Source organism: Cuculus canorus, chromosome 3 (assembly GCF_017976375.1).
Source record: "Cuculus canorus isolate bCucCan1 chromosome 3, bCucCan1.pri, whole genome shotgun sequence".
Taxonomy (NCBI): domain Eukaryota; kingdom Metazoa; phylum Chordata; class Aves; order Cuculiformes; family Cuculidae; genus Cuculus; species Cuculus canorus.
Genome location: NC_071403.1, coordinates 4978941 through 4999933, shown reverse-complemented (window position 1 = coordinate 4999933; position 20993 = coordinate 4978941). Strand labels below are relative to the sequence as shown.

At 41.0% G+C, this 20993-nt stretch overlaps 1 protein-coding gene across 7 annotated transcripts in view; it reads left to right on the top strand.

Annotated features, from left to right (window-relative positions):
• ERICH1 (glutamate rich 1) overlaps positions 1-20993 on the top strand; it is a 103884-nt gene that overhangs the window by 49898 nt on the left and 32993 nt on the right. For all 7 annotated transcript variants that reach the window (XM_054062667.1, XM_054062666.1, XM_054062664.1 and 4 more), the window contains exons 4-5: positions 14856-15233; positions 17998-18192. In XM_054062667.1, the coding sequence (XP_053918642.1) occupies positions 14856-15233; positions 17998-18192 (573 nt within the window). The remainder of the gene's footprint in view (positions 1-14855; positions 15234-17997; positions 18193-20993) is intronic.

The window sequence follows — 20993 nt, the reverse complement described above, 5'->3', positions numbered from 1 at the left end:
GCAGAAGTCCAATGCAGAGGATATACTATATCAAGGAATGTGATTTTGTAACCTTGTCACTACTGCAAGAGAGCAGTGTGATTGACTTCAAGCTGAGTAACTTAGGTTGTGCTAAAGGTTTGACTAAGTTCTGAGCATCTCGCTATTGGAATGATGCTGGGATACTCCATTTCCAGAAATGGGAAGCAGTATAGTTTTCATTCTATACTAGAAATGATAATGTCAAATTATAAACATGAAAGAGAACAAACGTTTTGTAATAACTGTGTGAAATTCCCTCTAGGTGTAACCAGACTAGGAGGACAGAAGCCAGAGTTTAGAGGAGAGTTTTGGTTTTGTGCGCTTGTTAAAGTTTAAGCTTCTTATTTGTAGTCTGGTAATGTAATTGCGTCTCTTCAGGAAAAAATTATCCGGTAGATTTTAGTGATGAAATGTACTGGTGTTAGAGGCATTGCACAAACAGTGGCAGCATAATAAAAGGGAACTTCTGTCAACTCTACAACTCTCTACAACTACCTAAAAGGAGGTTGCAGAGAGATGAGTGTTGGTCTCTTCTCCCAAGTGATAGGTGATAGGATGAGAGGGAATGTCCTCAAGCTGTGTCAGAGGAAGTTTAGAATGGAGATCAGGAAAAATTTCTTCACAGAAAGGGTTCGCTAGCACTGACAGAGGCTGCCCAAGGAGGTGATGGAGTACCCATCCCTGGAGAGGTTTAAAAGGTGGGTAGATGAAGTGCTTGGAAACATGATTTAGTAGTGGACAAGTACAGTTGGAGTTTATGATCTCAAAGGTCTTTTCCAACCTAATGATTCTATGCTTCTATGACTAGCTGGGAGGGCACTCACAACTCTAGTGGCAGGAGGATGAGAAGATGACCAGAACAGTTCTACCTGATTTTTTTGCCATCCCAGTCAGTTTGTGAGCCTTTGTGATCCATGTTATTAATTGCTACTGAAAGGTCAGGAAGAACAAAACAACTAATTACTTTCTCTCTGAAGTAACTTTTATAAGCTGTCATAAGACTGATGTAGCTCAGTACACTGTTTTTTACTGTTTCCCTGGAAGTAATCAAAGTATTTGTATATGCAGTGCAGACTAAAAACCTAATTAAAGTTTTCAAATGTTTGTTGTGAGCTCTTTGCACTTGAAATAGTATGAAACTGAATAATTACAAGCATAGTTTTCCACAGTACCCCTTTTTGTTCTTGAAAGCTGACTTTTGTACAATGAAATATCAAAGGTAGATAGTTGAAATTTTTTTTTCAAAATAATAGGCTTTGGCATTTATAGACCAGACCAAACATACTTACTAATCTACCACAGTCTGAAAGGATTGAAGGAAAGGTGAGACAGGCTGTGCTGTCCAGTTCTAGCAGGGTTACACCATCACTCCATTACACCTGTTTCCTTTTCCGAGATTGAAAGTGGTCTATTTAAAATTAAAAGGCAAGGTGTTTTCCTTTGAGGTTTTGTCCTCCATAAGTCCAAAATGTCTTCTAAACAAACTTTGTAGTCAGTGATGGGTGCTGCCAAATATCCTGTGTCACAATTTTTCTTCCCCAAGTCTGTTGTCTACTTTGTGGAAGGGCAGAAAGGAAATATCTTTATCCGTGGAGGTGTTCAAGGCCAGCTTGAATGAGGCTTTAAGCAACCTGATCCAGTGGGAGTTGTCCCTGCCCATGGCAGAGGGGTTAGAAGTGAATGATCTTTAGGTCTCCTCCAACCTAAACCCTTCTGTGGTTCTGTGATCATTAAGCTCTAGAGAGGTACAGATTAGATCTGGATTTATTCCTCCTTTCCTTCTCTCACGGATTTCTTACCTGCCTCTGGGTATTTCATTTAGGGAAAACATCCTGCCTAAAAGTAAGCGTATAGGTTAAAGTTGTATGTTTATGGTTGAATGAGTTGTTTATAGGAGAACCCTCTTACTCCTTCCCTGAAGCAATGTCATTTTATCCAATGAGGGGATTTGCCTTCCTCCCAGTGGGATTAATACTAGTATACATCAGCCAGTGATTCAGTCAGTAACGAGCATCTCAGTACACGTATAGCTACACCAGAGAACAGAAAGAAAAATTATGCATATCCTTTATGTGTGTAACTTATGTTTATGCTTATATTTCTGTGAAGTCTAAAAGAAAAATTAAACTTTCATTTTGTAGAGGTGTCAGGAGATGCACAAAGAAAAGCAATAGCATCACCACTAGTCTGTATCAAGGGAGCAGTGTGTGATTGGAAAAAAAAAACCGCATTCTGCAGGCAGATGACAGGTTTTTAAATTTGTTTGAAATCTGATGTCAAATGTAGACAGATGAACGCATTTCCCTTTCTCATAAAAGGGTTATTCCACAGACCATGTCATATAGCTGAAGAACAATAAGAAAGTTTCTTGTTTTCAAGGAAAGATACTATGCTTCAGTAAGATGCAGAGCAACTCCTTTTTTATGAAATGAGAAGTGAAAAGGACTTCGCACTTTCTCTGACTGAGAAACTGGCTACCTCTGGCCTGGGCAGGCAAACTCTGCTGGGTGAAAACTGGTTGGATGCCGGGCCCAGAGAGTGGTGGTAAATGGAATTAAATCCATTGGGAGGCCGGTCACAAATGGTGTCCCCAGAGCTCGGTGCTGGGCCCAGCTCTGTTCAGTATCTTTATCAATTATCTGGATGAGGGGACTGAGTGCTCCCTCAGTAAGTTTGCGGATGACACTAAGCTGGGAGGAAGTGTGGATCTGCTGGAGGGTAGGGAGTCTCTGCAAAGGGATCTGAACAGGCTGGACCGCTGGGCTGAGGCCAATGGCATGAGGTTCAACAAGGCCAAATGCCGGGTCCTGCACTTGGGGCACAGCAACCCTATGCAGTGCTACAGACTGGGGGAAGAGTGGCTGGAGAGCTGCACAGAGGAGAAGGGCCTGGGGGTGCTGGTTGACAGCCGACTGAACGTGAGCCAGCAGTGTGCCCAGGTGGCCAAGAAGGCCAATGGCTTGTATCAGAAATGGGGTCACCAGCAGGTCCAGGGAGGTGATTCTCCCTCTGTACTCAGCACTGGTGAGACCGCACCTTGAGTACTGTGTTCAGTTCTGGGCCCCTCACCACAGGAAGGATGTTGAGGCTCTGGAGTGTGTCCAGAGAAGAGCAATGGAGCTGGTGAGGGGTCTGGAGAACAAGTCTTATGAAGAGCGGCTGAGAGAGCTGGGGTTGTTTAGCCTGGAGAAGAGGAGGCTGAGGGGAGAGCTTATTGATCTCCAGAACTACCTGAAAGGAGGTTGTGGAGAGGAGGGAGCTGGCCTCTTCTCCCAAGTGACTGGTGACAAGATGAGAAGGAATGGCCTCAAGTTGCACCAGAGCAGGTTCAGATTGGACATCAGTAAAAGTTTCTTCACTTAAAGGATTCTCAGGCACTGGTGGAGGCTGCCCGGGGGGGGTGGTGTAGTCCCCATCGTGGAGGTGTTTAAAAGACAGGTAGATGAGGTGCTCAGGGATATGGTTTAGCAGTGCACAGGTACGGCAGGCCTCCATGATCTCAAAGGTCTTTCCCAGCCTATGGATTCTATGATTGTAAGAAATCCTGGAAATTATATAGACTTGAGTGATCCATGTTATCCCAGTAGTGTTTTGCTCTGCCTAGAACTAGGTGATCTCATAATATTAAGCAAACAGTCTGCAGTGGGATCAATAGAGTAAACAGAGTTTACACAGTACGTGATCTCTGGTTGGGAACACGCGGCAGAACTATTTCATTGACTTCCCAAACTTTTATTTGTGTAGCAGATGGTACTGGGGTTTTATTTCAATTTGTAATGAATAAGCCCATATTTATATCATATATCACATTTCATTCTTTGAAAAATTGTAGCTGTCCAGTATAGAAGACAGGATGGAGCACTTAGGAGCTGAGGGGACATTTGCTGAGAGAATAACTTTCTAGATCATAAAGGACAAGCAGGTCACAGAGAAATGATGAGAGCTAGGGAATAAGATTATGCATAGCAGAGGCCAGATGTCCACTGAGAACAGCAGGAACCCAGGTTTCAGAGGGACTTTACCAAGAGATCCAAGAGGGACTGTACAAGCTTCCCTGCAACTCTGGAAGTCTCTGACATGCTGGACTGAGAGCAAGCCTGAGCAAAGAGGACTGACAAGATGGGGGATGATGTGATCGAGAGCAGCCCTGCAGGGAAGGAGTTGGGTCGCTGGTGGATGAGAAGCTCAGTGTGAGCCGGCAATGTGTACTCACAGCCCAGAAGGCCAACCATGTCCTGGGCTGCATCCAAAGCAGCGTGGCCAGCAGGGCGAGGGAGGGGATTCTGCCCCTCTGTTCCTCTCTTGGGAGACCCCATCTGGAATACTGTGTCCAGTTCTGGAATCCTCAACATAAGAAGGAGATGGAACTGTTGGAACGGGTCCAGAGGAGGACTACAAAGATGATCTGAGGAATGGAGCACCTTCCCTATGAGAACAGGCTGAGAGAGTTGGGGTTGTTCAGCCTGGACAAGAGAAGGCTCTGAGGAGACCTTATAGTGACCTTCCAGTACCTGAAGGGGCTACAGGAAAGCTGGAGAGGGACTATTCATAAAGGCTTGTGGTGATAGGACGAGCGGCAATGGTTATAAACTGGAGAGGGGCAGATTTAGACTGGACATCAGGAAGAATTTCTTCACCATGAGGGTGGTGAGGCCCTGGCCCAGGTTGCCCAGGGAAGCTGTGGCTGCCCCATCCCCGGAGGGGTTCCAGGCCAGGTTGGATGGACCTTGGGCAGCCTGAGCCAGTGGGAGATGTTCCTGCCCATGGCCGGGGAGTTGGAACTGGATGATCTTTAAGGTCATTTCCAACCCGAACGATTCTATGATTCTATGACTTACAAGGATACTGTAGGAAAAATGGGGATCTGGTTATGTTTTGGTTTGGTTTTCCTCATGTTGAATTTTCTCTGAAAAAAAACCCCATCATTTGCCCTAGTGTCTGTTTTAATAAAAGCTAGCTTTCCTTTTTAATAAGCCATTTCTGTCTTTTCGAGTGTTCAGTATGGAAAAAAGTTCAGACCGCTCTGACCTCACTGCTTTGGCCAAGGCAGAACCTCTTTACAGCCCAGTATGCAGTCGAGAACAAACCTACATCATTCCGAAGGCTGTGGCACCAGGTTCCCTTCCATTACAAATTGGCCGATTACCAACTTACACAACAATGTGATCAATAAAAATAAGCTGAACCCAGTGCCTGAAACATCCGTAATTTTACAAAACTCCTTAGACATCATGTAATTAAATTTAACTGAAATCCAAGTTAAGATCCAGAGATAAACAGATAAGGGAAACAGTTTAAAATAAAAGACCTGGAAGGTTTGAATTCTTATTTTTCTTATATTCTTTGGAAAAGGAAAGACTTTGAAATGTGATTTGCTGAAAGAGCCACGTAATAAACAGTAGTTATGGCAGTTCTTCCATATGTGGATTAAATGCGATTGGTTATTGAATGCTCTGTAAAAAGTTGAGAAATATTGTAAAGTATTGCAAAAATGAAATTGAAGTGTCATGTTTAAATATTTGATTACTTAACTGAAATTGATAAATTGGGACAGGGTCGTGTTGCCGAATATCTTCATTTTGCCATGTCAGTGTCTGTACTTTGAGATAGCTCTTTTGTACCAAAGATTGTACTTTTAGTTTAGATCTGCTCTTTGATACTGTTTTATCATGGAGAAAAACTAGGTATCAGTGTTCCATTAGGTTGCTTATCATTTAATAGTCTGTGAGCCTGTAGTCGAAATAACTTCTTAGACTTTATACTGTTTTAGCTGGTGTATTTGGAAAGAACATTTGAAACGCTGAACAGGATTTTAAGATTGCAGCTGCTTTTATAATTTCGGTTGTGATGCTGAGCAAAGGAAGAGCTTTGGATTCTTTAAGCATTTGTTGAAATCAGTTCGTAGGGGCAAAGTCTTTAAAGAAAACACTGAATGTATTTGTGTTGTATAAAGGTTAAAAAGAAATTAAGTGTAAACGTGATGACAAACATTTAAGATGTCTCTGTTTTTTTAATATAAATGTTACAAATCTACTCCTCGAATTCCCAGTGATGCTTTTTTTAAGTAGACGTAATCTTTTTAGCCAAAGACGGAGAAGATCTCTGTATTTAGTACCAATTACTCTTTGCAGCTGCTGAACTGTAGAAACTATGGGCAGCTTTGGGATCCTGGAGTATTTCTGATTTAGTAGCCTTCAAAATAGTTACTTCTTGTTGAATTTATGTTCTTCTTTCATGTCTGTGGTATGCTCAACTCCATGATTTATCTTATTTTCCTTGCTGAGTCAACATAATAATTCTCACTGTTTTGGGGAAGCACTACTGAGCCCCTTTAGGAAGTGCTGTGCGATGGCTCTGTACAATGGTGACTGACTCAGTTTGCACATCACTACAAAAAAGCCAAAATGAATACAGACAATGAGCTTGAAATTTAGGTTAATAAATAATGAGAGAGATCAATGAAAGGTCAAAGTATTTGTTTTCATTTAAAAATTAAGTCATTGAACGGCACAGTATGTATATCAGAAAAACTGTTATTTAGGAGAACTAGATGTATTCATCAAGCATAACTTTTTGCATAAAATGACAAAAGGCCTGAATCATTATTGTCAAAATTCATTTATTCTTTGTAGTGGTTTCAAATATCTCCTGGATGCCTTAGATCAATGTGTGTGTACTAAGGGTATGTATCAAAGATCAAAGCAAGCTTAGAGTCTGTGTCTCATGTATCCAGCTGGGACTGCAAATACTTATTGCTATATGCAGAAAGGAGAGAGAGTAATAATAGGATCTTCAGTTTCTCCGTGTTCAGATGATGTGACTGTCATGTCAGGATAGAATCATAGGATCATAGAAGGATAAAATCATAGAATAGTTTGGGTTGGAAGGGACCTCAAAGCTCATCCACTTCCAACCCCCCTGCGATGGGCAGGGACACTTCCCACTGGATCAGGCTGCTCAAAGCCTCATCCAGCCTGACCTTGAACACCTCCAAGGATGGGGCAGCCACAGCTTCCCTGGGCAACCTGTTACAGTGCCTCACCACCCTCATTTCCTAAATTTCTTCCTAAATGTCCATCTAAATCTTCCCCTCTCCAGTTTAAAGTCATTCCCCCTTTACCGTATCACTCCATGCCCTTGTAAAAAGTCACTCCCCAGCTTTCCTGAAGCCTTTTCAAGTACTTGTAGGTTGCTTTAAGTTCTCTCCAGAGCCTTCTCTTCTCCAGGCTGAACAACCCCAACTCTCTCAGCCTGTCCTCGTATGGGAGGTGCTCCAGCCCTCTCGTCATCTTTGCAGCCTCCTCTGGACCCATTCCAACAGTTCCATATCCTTCTTATGTTGAAGATTCCAGAGTAGGACACAATATTCCAGATGGGGTCTCAGGAGAGTGGAGTAGAGGGGCAGAATCCCCTCCCTCAACCTGTTGGACACACTTCTTTTGATGCTGCCCAGGACATGGTTGGCCTTCTGTGCTGGAAACACACATTTCTGGCTCATGACAAGCTTCTGATTAATCAGCAGGATGCTGTAAAAAGTCTCAGTTTGTAGACACAGTCAGTGACAAAGCACTTGGTTGGTGGATCTCAGAGGAGAAATGTGACTCTTGACTTTGTCCTGTGTGGAGTTTAGTTCAGAAGAGCCACATTGAACAGCAGCCATAAGGTTCAACATATGACCAACATGGCAACAGTAAAACCAACAAAATAAAATCCATAACGGTTGTGATCTGCTTCAAGAAAGGACGCTACATGAAAATATACTTACTAAAAAGAACCTAAAAAGGTCAGCTAAGAGAAGGAAGCTCTGTGAGTTGATGTGGAAGCTACTTAAGGACACCATATGTGATGTTCAAGGCCAGCGCCTACCACCTGTCATAAAAGGCTTGAGAAAAGGCAAAAGGAAGACAGCAGAGCTAGACAACAGCGTAAAGCAAGTTGTTAGAAAGAAGTAGGTGTCCTTTAAAAAGCTGAATTCACAAGCAAATTATGTTTTAAACATCTAAATGAACATGGTGAGATAGGCTAAGGAATATTTGAGCAAATGCTACAAAGAATTAAAACCAGTAATTGATCTTATGCATCATGAACAATGGGACTGCCAGAGTGGTTTGAACCAGCAATCGTGGTGTAGAAGGAATAGTTAGAGATGCCTGTATCAGAGAAGTTAAATAAATTCTTTGCATTGATGTTATATGTGGGGAAAAAAATGGAGAATCCCATGCTGGAATGCTCCTTCTTGTGTTTTCTCAAAGAAATGTGAACTTGAAGTGATTTAGGAGTCGTGCAACAAAATAAATGATGTAGTAAAATCACCGGTACCAGATTTTATTCACCTGAAATTTCTAAAAAACGAAATTAAGGCAAAAAATTGCCCACATTACTGACAGTGATGCATAACCACTTGCTTTTAAAATTGCCTCGTTATCAGAGACTTTGAGGTTGGATAGTGTGATGCCAGTTTTTTAAAACAGTTCTTAAATCATCCAGGGAACTGCAAGCCTGTAATCCTGGTGTTTGCCATAGAGAGTTCAGCACAAATTATAATGCAAAATAAGATTTGTGGATGGTTGAAAATCTGTGATCTGAATAGGAAAGATCAACATGAGCTTTACAAAGGGGAAATATGTGGATAAAGGTGCTACAGCTGATGTGGCTTCCTTGAATTTCCACAAAGTTTTTGATGAACTCCCTCACCAAAGGGGTTCCCAGAGCAGGGAAGCAGATGAAGAATCATAGAATCATTAGGTTGGAAAAGATGTTAGAGATCATCAACTCCAACCGTTGTCTAAAACAGAGAGAGGTCGCAACTGAAAGCTTGTGTTTGATAGGTGGTTGAGTACAAAGAGTGAGCAGTGAAGCGAGAAGGTTACCATCCAGTTCCAACCCTCTGCGATGGGCAGGGACACTTCCCACTAGATCAGGTTGCTCCAAGCCACATCCAACCTGGCCTTGAACACCTCCAGGGATGGGGGAGCCACGACTTCCCTGGGCAACCTGGGCCAGTGCCTCACCACTCTCTTCATGATGAATTTCTTCCTAATGTCTAATCTAAATCTTCCCCCTTCCAATTTAAAGCCATTCCCCCTCATCCTGTCACTCCATGCCCTTGTAAAAAAGTCCCTCCGCAGCTTTCCTGGAGCCCCTTTCAGTGCTGGAAGCTGCTCTAAGGTCTCCCTGGAGCCTTCTCTTCTCCAGGCTGAACAGCCCCAACTCTCTCAGCCTGTCCTCGTATGGGAGGTGCTCCAGTCCTTGGTCATTTTCGTGGCTTCCTCTGGACCCATTCCAACAGTTCCATATCCTTGTTATGTTGGGAATTCCAGAACTGGACACAGGATTCCAGGTGGGGTCTCACCAGAGCAGAGTAGAGGGGGAGAATCACTCACTTTTTACATGGCTTCTTCATTTGTGAGCGTACATGCATAGAGCAGCGTGTGTGAACAGGCAAAAGATATTCCCTATCCGAGACAACTCTGTCTTTGCAGTTTTCTCCAGCATCAAAAGTGCTGTAGATTACTGAAACGTTTGAAATGGTTGGGGTTTTTTCTGATTTCAAATATTGGCTTGAAACCGTTTCCAAAAAAATTGTAAAAATACTAACATAATCTTGTGCATTTGTGATCTTTTCGGTATTACTTTTATTGTAATGAACTATTGCATTTTATTGCATTTGTTAGACACAACTTTTCACTCCTGACCAAACTGTAGCTGCTGATCTCTTAATTGGCACTAAAAATAACTTGCTAAATCCTATACAAATATTAAATTCCTCTGCGTTGGAATATCAGGGAGAAGAAAAGTGTTTAAACAGAATGAAAGACCAGGAGAGGCACATGTCCTGTTTCATCTGAGCAAAAGTTACTATGAACAACATCCTGTTGGGCTTGGTCCTTGAGCAGAAGAGCCAGCTGCCTTACTTGAGTCATGTATACAGGACATTATATAGGACATATATATAGCACATTATATAGGAGGTTTCTGAAGCTCAGAGGATATTCTTTGACTGTCTTTGCTTCTGTCTGCCTTTTCTTTTTTTTTTTATTTTTATTTGAGTATATATATATTTTTATATGCTGCTCTAAATGTTTGTTGTAATAATATTTAGGGACCTGATTTTTAAATGCCGTGGCATCATCAGTTTAGACACCCAAAGCCAAACCTTCATTTGGTCTGCTGTGGAAGTTTGTAATCCTTAGATTTGCAGATACCTAAGTAAATAGTCTCCCATTTTTCATCGTCTTACATGATGCTTTCCCTGAACATTTCCATTTGCCATTGTCTCAAGGAACTGAAATAATAGAGATAAACTCAAAGAGAAGCTGAGCTTTTCAATCACGGAATTGCCAGCAATGTCTTTATCCTGATTTTAGCCTGGATTGGAGTAACAGTCATAGGAGATAGTTATTGCTGTTAGCCTGTGTTAAGCTTTGTATTTAATTTCTTTGTGTCCCAGCTGCCTTGATGCTGAATAAAAATAACTTGCTAACATAATAGAAGTTGATAAACAAAAAGCTTATTCAGAGTCTTGATGTAAATCATTATTATTTTCTATTTTTCCTTGAAGATGCAAATAAACTCCATGTGCTGAATTTCATTATCAAAATTCAATAAGCAGTATCTGCGAACAGAGTCCTCCACTTCATTTTAAGTCTGTTTTTTTGGCATATTTCTGCCTCTGTTCTCTTAAGGAGACGTGCAGTTTGCATGGAGGAAACTTTTCAGCATTTCAGACCAAATGAAGTAGGCTGCTAGAAGATAACTTTTTCCATGCTGGCTCCTTTACAGGCTCTTCATTCCCACTTCCACATCATCCTGTCAGTCAAAAAACTGCATCAGGATAGTAATCACGACTAAAAATAATTAAAAAAAAAAAGAATACCCACACCAAAAATACAAAGACAACATTATTTATAACTCAGAACAGTTCCTGAGGAGGATGTTCTTATTAAGGCCAAAAGAAGTGCTTGCAAAATTATGACCATAGCTGGAAAATAGACATGGGCATCCTGTCTGGAAGCCACTTTGCTCAGTCTGAGAGGGCACAGAGTCCAGACTAAACAGGTTAAAGACAGTTCCTTCTGGCTAATTGGATTATGTGATAAATTAAGCCACTTGTGGAGCAGAGAGGGATCTTAGCGGGGAGAGAGGTGACAGGCCATTATATAAGAGAAGGAGAAGAATCATCAGCTCTTGTGGAATTAGGATAAGCTGTAGCTGCAGTTGTGGCTATAGATAGTGTGGTCCAAAAGCTGATATTCCTATCAGCGTTGCTTTATTTGACACCTTACTCAGATTGCTTGTGTAGTCTATGTTCCCTGCCTTCGTTATAACTATGCTGCTTTGATATAACAAACATCTTCAGTCAGTGGGAAAAACTACTGGAACCAAATTCGTATCCATTGAAACGTAAAGAATCAGTCAAGAAGGTTTTTTTGATCAAACTGTGTTTTATCCATTAGGAAAAATTAATCTGATAAGCAGATTTATGGTAAGAAGCACCTGCCTCCATGCTATCAATTTTTGTAAAAGAGACTAATTCTTCTCAGCTGTTGCAAGTGTCTCATCCAAATTCATTGTCTACTTTTCCTTTCTAGTTAATGATGGGGGGAAGAGAGAGAGATGGAAACCTTCAGGGTGCATTTCCATCCTAGCTGCTTTAGAATGAGGTAAATTGCCTTCTGAAGATGCTCGCATTTCTTGGTTTTTCTGAGCGCAGTTCTAAGTCTTTTCTTTTCAGACAGCTCAAGTTGTGGGAGGTGGATCCCGCTGAACATTTTGTTTGTTAAGACCATTGTGTGGGCAGTGACCTAAACATTATGGTTTATACTTCTTGTACAACTGTCATATTTTAGCGTAGCTGTTATAATAGCCTTGCTGGCTTTATAAACAACCAGCTTTCGAATCCCATTAAGCTCTTGGCTCCTGTGCATACTACACATAAGTGAATTCAATAAGCTCACTGTACCATTTGTAAAACAAGTATTTACTTTCTTCTGTTTGCTTGTGCAACTGCTCAGATTAATTAGATGTCACCTTATTCTTGCATGAGAAGGCAAAAACGGAGCGCCTTTTATTACTCTTTCTTTCAAGTCAAGTAATACAAATCTTTTTGGAGTTTCTGTCTCCGGTAACCTCTGTGAGAGTCCCCCTCTTGTCTGCCAAAGTCTTGTTGCGCTGGGATTATGCTGAGAAACATAGCATTACAAGCTTGTGGAGTACAACAGATTTGTGTAATAGCTTTGGAATATTTTTCCTGTCGTTTCCCATCCTCTATTGTGTATGCAAACAAGCTGTTTGCAGATTTGATCATCCACTGAGCAAATGTTTTCATTGAACTTTCCATACTGATGCACAGGTCTGGCTTTTGTTTTGCTTTTCTTGAATTGGTTAACAGTTCACTCTAACCCTAGCGGTGAGTGGTTCAAAATTATCTCGTGTGCGTTGCTTTGCATTTGTCCGCGTCTAATTTCATCTGTTTCTGATGCTAAATGACTAGTAGCTACTAGGAGCGGTACGTATTCAATTATGGGGCAAAGAGTGACAAAACCTGCTAGTGAGCTGCCAGTTTAACTCCTGAAGGGAACTGGTTTGATTTGGGTTTTGTGTCCGAGGAGGCTCAGAGTGATTCTGACTTCTTTTCAATCAGGTATTTATCTTAATAACACACACATCAGGAGACCGCTTTCATTCTGCCTTTTGACAGCTTCACCTTAGTCTCTTCAGACCTTCTGCTGCCCTGAGCTACTATGGATAAGCAAACTTTTGGATTTGACTCAAAACATCAATTATCTTAAGCCCTCCTCTGCCTTTCGTACCATTTTTTTCAAGCATCTTCAGACCAGTTGGAGATGCTTGGGTGCACAACAGGCTGAGGTTTGGTGATTCTGGGATGCTTAAGAAGCTTTTTGGGCCACTTTGCTGAAAGCACAGAGCAGAGTAGCTTTATTAGCAAACAGTTCAGTTCAGGTTAACAGAGAGCTGAGAAATTTAACAGAACAATGTATCTGTTTACAGTTGCGTTCACCTATTATGACACAAACACTCCCATGAAAATGCAAATTAGGTCTTTAAGATGAAACATTAATGTTTTGTTTATAGTATCCTTCACATTCATATCTGCCTTCAGTTCTGATATTTTATTCCACCAGGACGACGCAGACGTTATATTTCCCACATCCCATATGTCCAAAACATGTATAAAGATATTTAGCTCAAATACCATGCGTGCAAAACACTCCACACTGTGGGTACAAGGTGGCGTTTGGTGTGTCTTTAACATACTGTGGTGTTCAATTACAATACAGCATATTTATTTTTCATGCAGCCTTCTTCATGGAAAGTCTGGAAAATTGCTTTGCGGTGAGTCATCTGTCAGCTAAAGAACTGAAAGTCTTGTAGTGATATTTAAAGAGAGCGAGTGGCTCAGAGCTGACAGAGTTCAAGATAGAAAAAGAAACAGAAATGAAAGAGGGGGCCTCCAACCATGGAGAAAATAGAGCAATGACTGGTAGAGGGAGGAGTGGTGAGAAAGCCAAACAAGCTGAGAATGTGACAGGCAGCTCAGGAGACTATGCAGATCGTTCAGAAGCGAGTGTTGGGCTTCAGGTGTCTCTCCTGCATTACAGCAGCATTAGGCAAGCCATGATTCTTTGGCCCCGAAGAGAATGGTATAAAAGCAGGTAAATAAGAGCAGTGTGAGGAATTTAGAAACATGCAGGTAGGACATGAGGGAATATGAGGACACGAGGGAAGGATAAATGGCTCAACTTTCTAAAACAAGGCATTAGAATAACACCATCATTCTGTGCTCCAAGGTGTTGAAACGCGTCAGGATTTTGTCAGACCATGAAAGAGGGAATTTCAGTTAATTAGACAGGAATTATTACAGGCATGAATCAGCAGTGGTCAGTCAAAGGGATGATGGATTCTGGCAGACTTCCCTTGCTGGTGCCAGGAGGTCTTCTACTCAGAAGGGAGCATGTGGGAGAGGCAGTCACTTCAGAGTCAGGGATGATTTCAGAACTCTGGGTTTGTGTACAGGGATAAGATCTGAGTAAAGAAGCACGAAGGCTGCCTTGGAGAGCAAGAGGGACTTCTTTCCCTTGACATTTGAGCCTTTTGAAGAATTAGCTAGTAAGGAAATTGTAATGTAGCGAGGGAATGCTAGAAGCAAGGCAGGCTGTTAAAGAGATCAGAAATTACTTGCCAAGGTCACTGATGCCTTGCATGCTTTCCCTATAAAGTTGACGTCCAAAGCTGAGTTAGCAGTAAGTTGTCCCAAAGGAGAAGGATGCTTAAGGAGGAGAAACTACAAGAATCAGAACCAGGTGCCTGGTGGTTTTAAGGCACTGAACTATCTTGGGAGGTACATCAACAATATGAGTACTCTCATCTTTTATTGTGAATAGCATGCGTTCTTCTTGCATTCTTGATCAAGCCTTCTAACTGGTGGTGTGGGGTTTTGGTGGAGCTTTCTCATCCCACGTCCCCCAGTCTGCCCATACTGGTTTTTGCCTTGGTGATTTTTTTGACCTCCCCCCCTGTATAGAATCATATTATCTGCCTTAAGAAAATAAACGTGATGTAACATAGCACAAAGGGGAATACGGTCTTTACTGAAAGCCGAAGGGAAAAGAACTTGCCCTCTAATTCAATGCATTCAGAAAAGTTGGCTTCGACATTGTAGGGCTGAAAGGTATTCTAAGCATAAAAATTAAGGTTAGAGCCACTCAGACATCTCAGAATTTGAAGGGAGTAATATTTCATTGTATGCAGCTCCAGAATGCTTATTACAGATCTTCATATTTACAACTATCATGTCTCTTTTGAATCTGCAGAGGAGGAATATCAAGGACAAGCCAAGAGAAAGCGCATTCGAAGGAAGAAACAAAAGAGCAGTTTGCAAAACTCTAGTAATTTACATGGAGAACAAACAGAATCTGGGATGCCAGAGACTCTTGTTCAGGATAATTTACAGCTGCAACAGACAGACAGTCCCAAAATAAGCAAAAACAAAAAGAGGAAAATGAAAAAGAAGCGACAGAAAGAAAAAAGGAGAGCAGCTGGCTTGGTAACAAAAGCTACCGGTGTGGATTTTACATACCAGCCTGACAAAAACAACAGAGAAGAAGCAGCAGGCTTAAAAGACATAGATGAAAAGGCAGATAGCATTCTGGACTTCCTGCAGGCAACACAACAAATCTATTTTGCTGACAGTATGTACCACTCTTTCTCCTTTCTTTTCATGAGCGTTACCACATAGGGGAAAATAGATGTACATTTATTATAGATGTAGAATGGGCCAAAACTACTAGAGAAGCGTCCTGTTGAACTCAGTAAGATATGCGGGCACTTTGTATTGGTTCCATTTTCTGTTCTGGTGTGTACAAGCATAGGTAAGAATCCACATCAATATAAAGGAGTGTGGACCTAATCTCTTTCTGTGTCTTTGAAAATATACATAATATTCCTTGCTCTTTTTTAAAACATTCCAATGAGCTTGGGAAAATATGGTGGTCAAAATGGACCAAATTCTTCTTCCCTCTGCCAGCAAACGTCCAGAAGAATTACTTGCTTTCAGAGAGCTTCAAATGAGGGCAGTTATTGCTATCCTAAACTACTATCATGATGGCTAGCTCTACTTTTCAGAAAGTTCTCCTTCTCAGGAGAAGATTTATTTGTAATATATAAAGGAATCAAGACAGACAGAGGAAAGGGAAAGATCCTGTTGGCACTGAGAAAATGTGTTGGCATAAAGCACTTGTGGACACAATGAATGTGAACTGTGAACGCACTTCCCGTAGCACCTTAAAAAGATTTGCATTGGTGTTACCCCTAAAATCAGAGAAATATCTACTGTATATTTCTTCCATTGCCTTCATTAAAAACTGCTTGCATGATGCTTCTGTCATAAATGCCTTTCATAGATAATGAAGTTTTAATGGTTAGGATATTAATTATCTGTACGTACAGCAGATTATGTTGTTATCATCTAGAATTAAATACGTTTTCTTAAGGACAAGCTGATGCGTTCTTTAGTTGCTGAGCTCCAAGCATAGGATTAAAATTATAACTGTCTTGTAAAGATGGAAAAAAGCAATGAACATTTTTTCAAAGTGCGTGGCCTTCACTGTCTTTGTGGAGCTGAATAGAGAATATTAAACACCTTACCTACTTGTTTAAGTCCATCTTTAGTCGGAGCTGTCAGCTCCTAGTCCCATAAAATTCATCTTTAGACTACAGCATTACCTTACAAACCCTGTTAATATGACATCAGGGATTTCATGTTCTTTTTTTTCTCAAGATTTATACGTAGAATTTCCTTTGCTTACTCTTGAAATATTTCTGCTGTGTCAGGTGTTCATGCTGTGCTTGGCATTTGAAATCCATCCCACTTTGTGGCTAATGTATTTCCATCATCAAAAATAGGAATTTTACTACTTCAGTGTATGACTGAGTAAATGTAAGCTAAATAATATGTATTTGCTGTAGTGGAACTGCAGAGTAACTGAGCAAGATCGCAGACTCAGTTAACAGCTCTGCTCTTAATACGTGACCCAAGACAGAAACCTGGCCAAGTGTCCACAGCTCTGTTGCATGTGGAGTTTTAAGAAAAAATGTCAAGCTTCTAGATTTCCTGGAAGTCGACTCCGGTTTTTATCAGTGATTTACAGACTGACTGGTCCTGATTAGCCAAGAGAAAAGGAGGCTGAGGGGAGACCTTATCACTGTCTACAACTGCCTGAAAGGAGATTGTAGCAAGATGGGTGTTGGTCTCTTCTCCCAAGTGACGGGTGATGGTGACGGGTGATGGGATGAGAGGGAATGGCCTCAAGTTGCACCAGGAGAGATTCAGATTGGACATAGGAAAAATTGCTTCACCAAAAGGTTTATCGGGCACTGGCAGAGGCTGCCCAGGGAGGTAGAGTCCCCGTCCCTGGAGGCATTTACAAGACGGGTGGATGAGGTGCTCAGGGGTATGGTTTGGTAGTGGACATGTATGGCTCATGATCTCAAAGGTCTTTCCAAACCAACCAGTTCTATGATCCTATGATGTCAAACCTGCAGATCAGAGAGCTGAGCCAGCGAGAACCTTGGAATCTATAGAGAGAAATTCTCAGGTAAAAGACGATTCGTCTGCGGATAGGATGTCACATTCCTAAATCACAGTATGACTGACTTTCTTATTAGGCAAATCCCAATTTATATATAGATCTGACATGATGCTATTTAGCTTTTCTAGTTGAGTGACTTTAACACTGCCCATTTTTTTTAGATGACATTGGAAGCCATTGCTTTTAGCAGCATTTTCAAGTCATCACATTGGATTATACTTCTTGTGCTATATCAGAAAGCTGAGCTGGGAAAAATCTGTTCTTCTCAGTTGGCTTGCTGGTAAAAACCAGAAGAATTATAGGGAGTCTGGTTAAAGGGACAGACTATGCATTGTTGATGGAGTGGAAGAATGAATTTATGCTTTAGTACTGTAGAAACTATTATGTCCTTTACTCTCTTGCATGCTGTAATATCTGCTTTTCAAATAAAAACATATACATACAATAACAAGATAACCGGATGTCTCCAGAAGTGTGTTTTAGTATTTCCACAGAGTTGTTCTCTCTCTCTCCACATGTATGTGCATTTTTATAGTACTGTGTGTAGGAAGCACATCCACAGTGCTTTGACCACGGTATAGTTTCTTCTTAACACATTCTTCCTGTGCTAATCTTGAAAATTTAGATTCCTCTTGCATTCCTGTCACTGTGAATCCTTTTGTCCTTTTTACTTTATGAATTTTATACTTTCCCCTCTTAACATTGTTTTAATAGTTAACAAAAAAAAATGGGAGGAGCAAGCTGTTCTCTGGTACCTGACATTTGGTTGTAGGTTGTAGTAAGAGGGAAGATGCTGTCTTGGAAAAGAAAGCATAACTCTGTGCTCACTGAGTGTTTTAATGTGGTTTTCCAATTGTTTTTCCAGATAAGTCAGAAGGCACGGATTCTGCTATAAATTCAGCAACTGCCCAAGACCTTTTACAGTGCCTTGAATCTCGTGATGTTTCTTCCTCAGATATTACTGCTCTGCATCGACTGAAATCCCTTGTATTGCTACGGGATATTGAGAGATTGAAGGATGCTTTGAAACAATTCCAAGAGCAATCCTCGATGCCTCCTGGTAGGTACCATTCGCTCACGTTCATTGGGTGGTGTTGTGGATTAAAAATCAGATATGTCACAGGGGTTTTTCATTAGGAAGCTGTAAATAATTATACAGTGGTAAATATATGGTTATACAAGATTTAAAAACGTAATTCCCACTGAAAATACGGCGTTTTTCTCAGTTTCTTGTTTGGCCACAATACAGAAGCTTTTCATACTTTGCAGCAACTATGGAGTAAAAGATGATTAAGGTTCTTAAAGCAATATTTTTTAAATCTTAACTGTTTTAAGATTTAATCATCTTCACAGCATATTTTTAATGCACTCTCTTCATAGACTTTTTAAATCATGAGAGTTAATTTCTTTGTCTTGAAATTTTCACTCCTCCAGTTAATGATTAATTTTACACATATAAGGATCAATAAAGCCCATTCTTTCATTTCTTCTCGGTCACCTACATGGTTTCTTTAACACACAGATTTTGCGTGCCAAAGTGTGATTTACAGCTTTGTTTTTGATTAAATATAAACATCTGCCTTAAGCTTCTAAAAAATGCTGTTGATACAGAAACATTATAAAGAGTTACTCTTTATAATTAATTATATTAGAAAGTCATTCATAAAAGGAAAAATTATTCTCTTGCTAAAACTCTTCAACCCTGAGGCACAAGTCTGATTTCATTCATGCTCCTTTTATTCAGTATTACAGAATCATATAATCATAGAATAGTTTGGGTTGGAAGGGACCTTAAAGATCATTCAGTTCCAACCCCCCTGCCATGGGCAGGGGCACCTCCCACTGGCTCAGGCTGCCCAAGGCCCATCCAACCTGGCCTTGAACACCTCCAGGGATGGGGCAGCCACGGCTTCCCTGGGCAACCTGGGCCAGGGCCTCACCGCTCTCATAGCAAAGAAATTCTTCCTTATATCAAGCCTAAATCTCCAGTTTATACCCGTTCCCCCTCATCCTATCACTCCAAGCCTTTATGAACAGTCCCTCTCCAGCTTTCCTGGAGCCCCTTCAGCTACTGGAAGTTCACTATAAGATCTCCTCAACCTTCTCTTCTCCAGGCTGAACAACCCCAACTCTCTCAGCCTGTCCTCATATGGGAGGTGCTCCATTCCTCTGATCATCCTTGTAGCCTCCTCTGGACCTGTTCCAACAGCTCCATATCCTCCTTATGTTGAGGATTCCAGAACTGGACACAGTATTCCAGATGAGGAACAGAGGGGCAGAATCCCCTCCCTCGCCCTGCTGGCCACGCTTCTTTTGATGCAGCCCCGGACATGGTTGGCCTTCTGGTCTGTGAGCGCACATTGCCAGCTCATGTCGAGCTTCTCGTTGACCAACACCCGCAAGTCATTCTCTGCAGAGCAATTCCCAATCACATCATCCCCCAGTCTATATTGAAGTCAGGGTTTGCCCCAACCCAGGTGTAGGAGCTTGCCCTTGATCTTGTTGAACCTCATGAAGTTCTCACAGGCCGACTTCTCCAGCTTGTCCAGGTCCCTCTGGATGACATCTTGTCCTTCTGATGTGGGAACTGCACCACTCATCTTGGTGTCATCGTTATAACTTCTTTAATTTAGTAGAATTTCTTCTTGGACAGTTAATAGTTTCATAAGTGAAGGTGGGATCAGCATCTAGTCCATAGAAGTTATAATAATTCATTTTCCAAGTAGTCTTTATGTAAGCAGTCATTGTTCCTTGTCATTAATACTTGCGTTGCAGCATTGGCCAAATCTGCAAGATGTGCTGAATTTTCTTGTCTCCCAAATAATTTAATCAGAGTTGATTAAACTTGCTGTGTTATGAGAAAATCTCAACTATTTTAAATAGTGCTTTAAGTCTTTTGGAGAGCAGTGACTGACCTGGTGCGAGAGTGGTAACAGAGTAAAGAAGATCACAGCCACCAGAGGCTTAGTAATAACATTCAAAGACGACACCACTGTTTGTAACACCATTAAATATATAAGCATGATAGTGGCTAAAGATTCCACTCGAGAATCATGCTGCATGCTGTGCTTTCTAAAAACACAGAAAAGAGAGAATTCCTGCCTGTGAAGTTCACAGCTAATATATTTTGCAAAGGAAACTCTTACAGAATTATATAGGAATTCTTTACATATTTATGTATGTATTCCTTAAAGTATTCGGATGGACTGTGACAGCCCTTAAGGTTCTGATAGATCTGAAGTATCCATATATGCATGGAACAAAATCCTTCTGTGCATTCAATAATTAATTTTAAGCCTGGATTCTACGATCTTAATTATAATCAGGTAGTCTCATTGGATGTAATACACATTTGCAAACTAAGTAGGACTCAGCAGGAATCGTGATAGTGGTGTTGGCCCTTTATTAAATAACCTAATTCAGCTTCTGTTGATTAAATCAAAACAGAACAGCTGAAGTGACCACGTTCAGGACATTCTTTACAGGCCGTATCCAAATTCTACTCAATACAGTAGGAATCCTGTTGGGTTTTGTAGCCTAGAGGCGAGTTGCTTTGTTGATTTTTATATAGCAGAAATGCCAAAACAAAGAGGGAAAACAGAAGGAGATTAGAAAGAAATCCATGCAATTACCCTAATTTTCTGTTGTATGTATTTGTTACTTGAAAAAGCAGAAAACTATTTTCTGAGTGATTTTTAAAATTCATTTAAGTTTCTGCTGATATAGCCTGAAATCATTTCCTCTTCCAGCTGATGTTTTTGTCCTGTGTTGTCACCCAGAGTTCAATTCTAATCTCTTTACAGTGGTGTAATTGTAGTAGCTGATTTGTTATTCATGAGGTACATCAACAGAAGAAAGAGG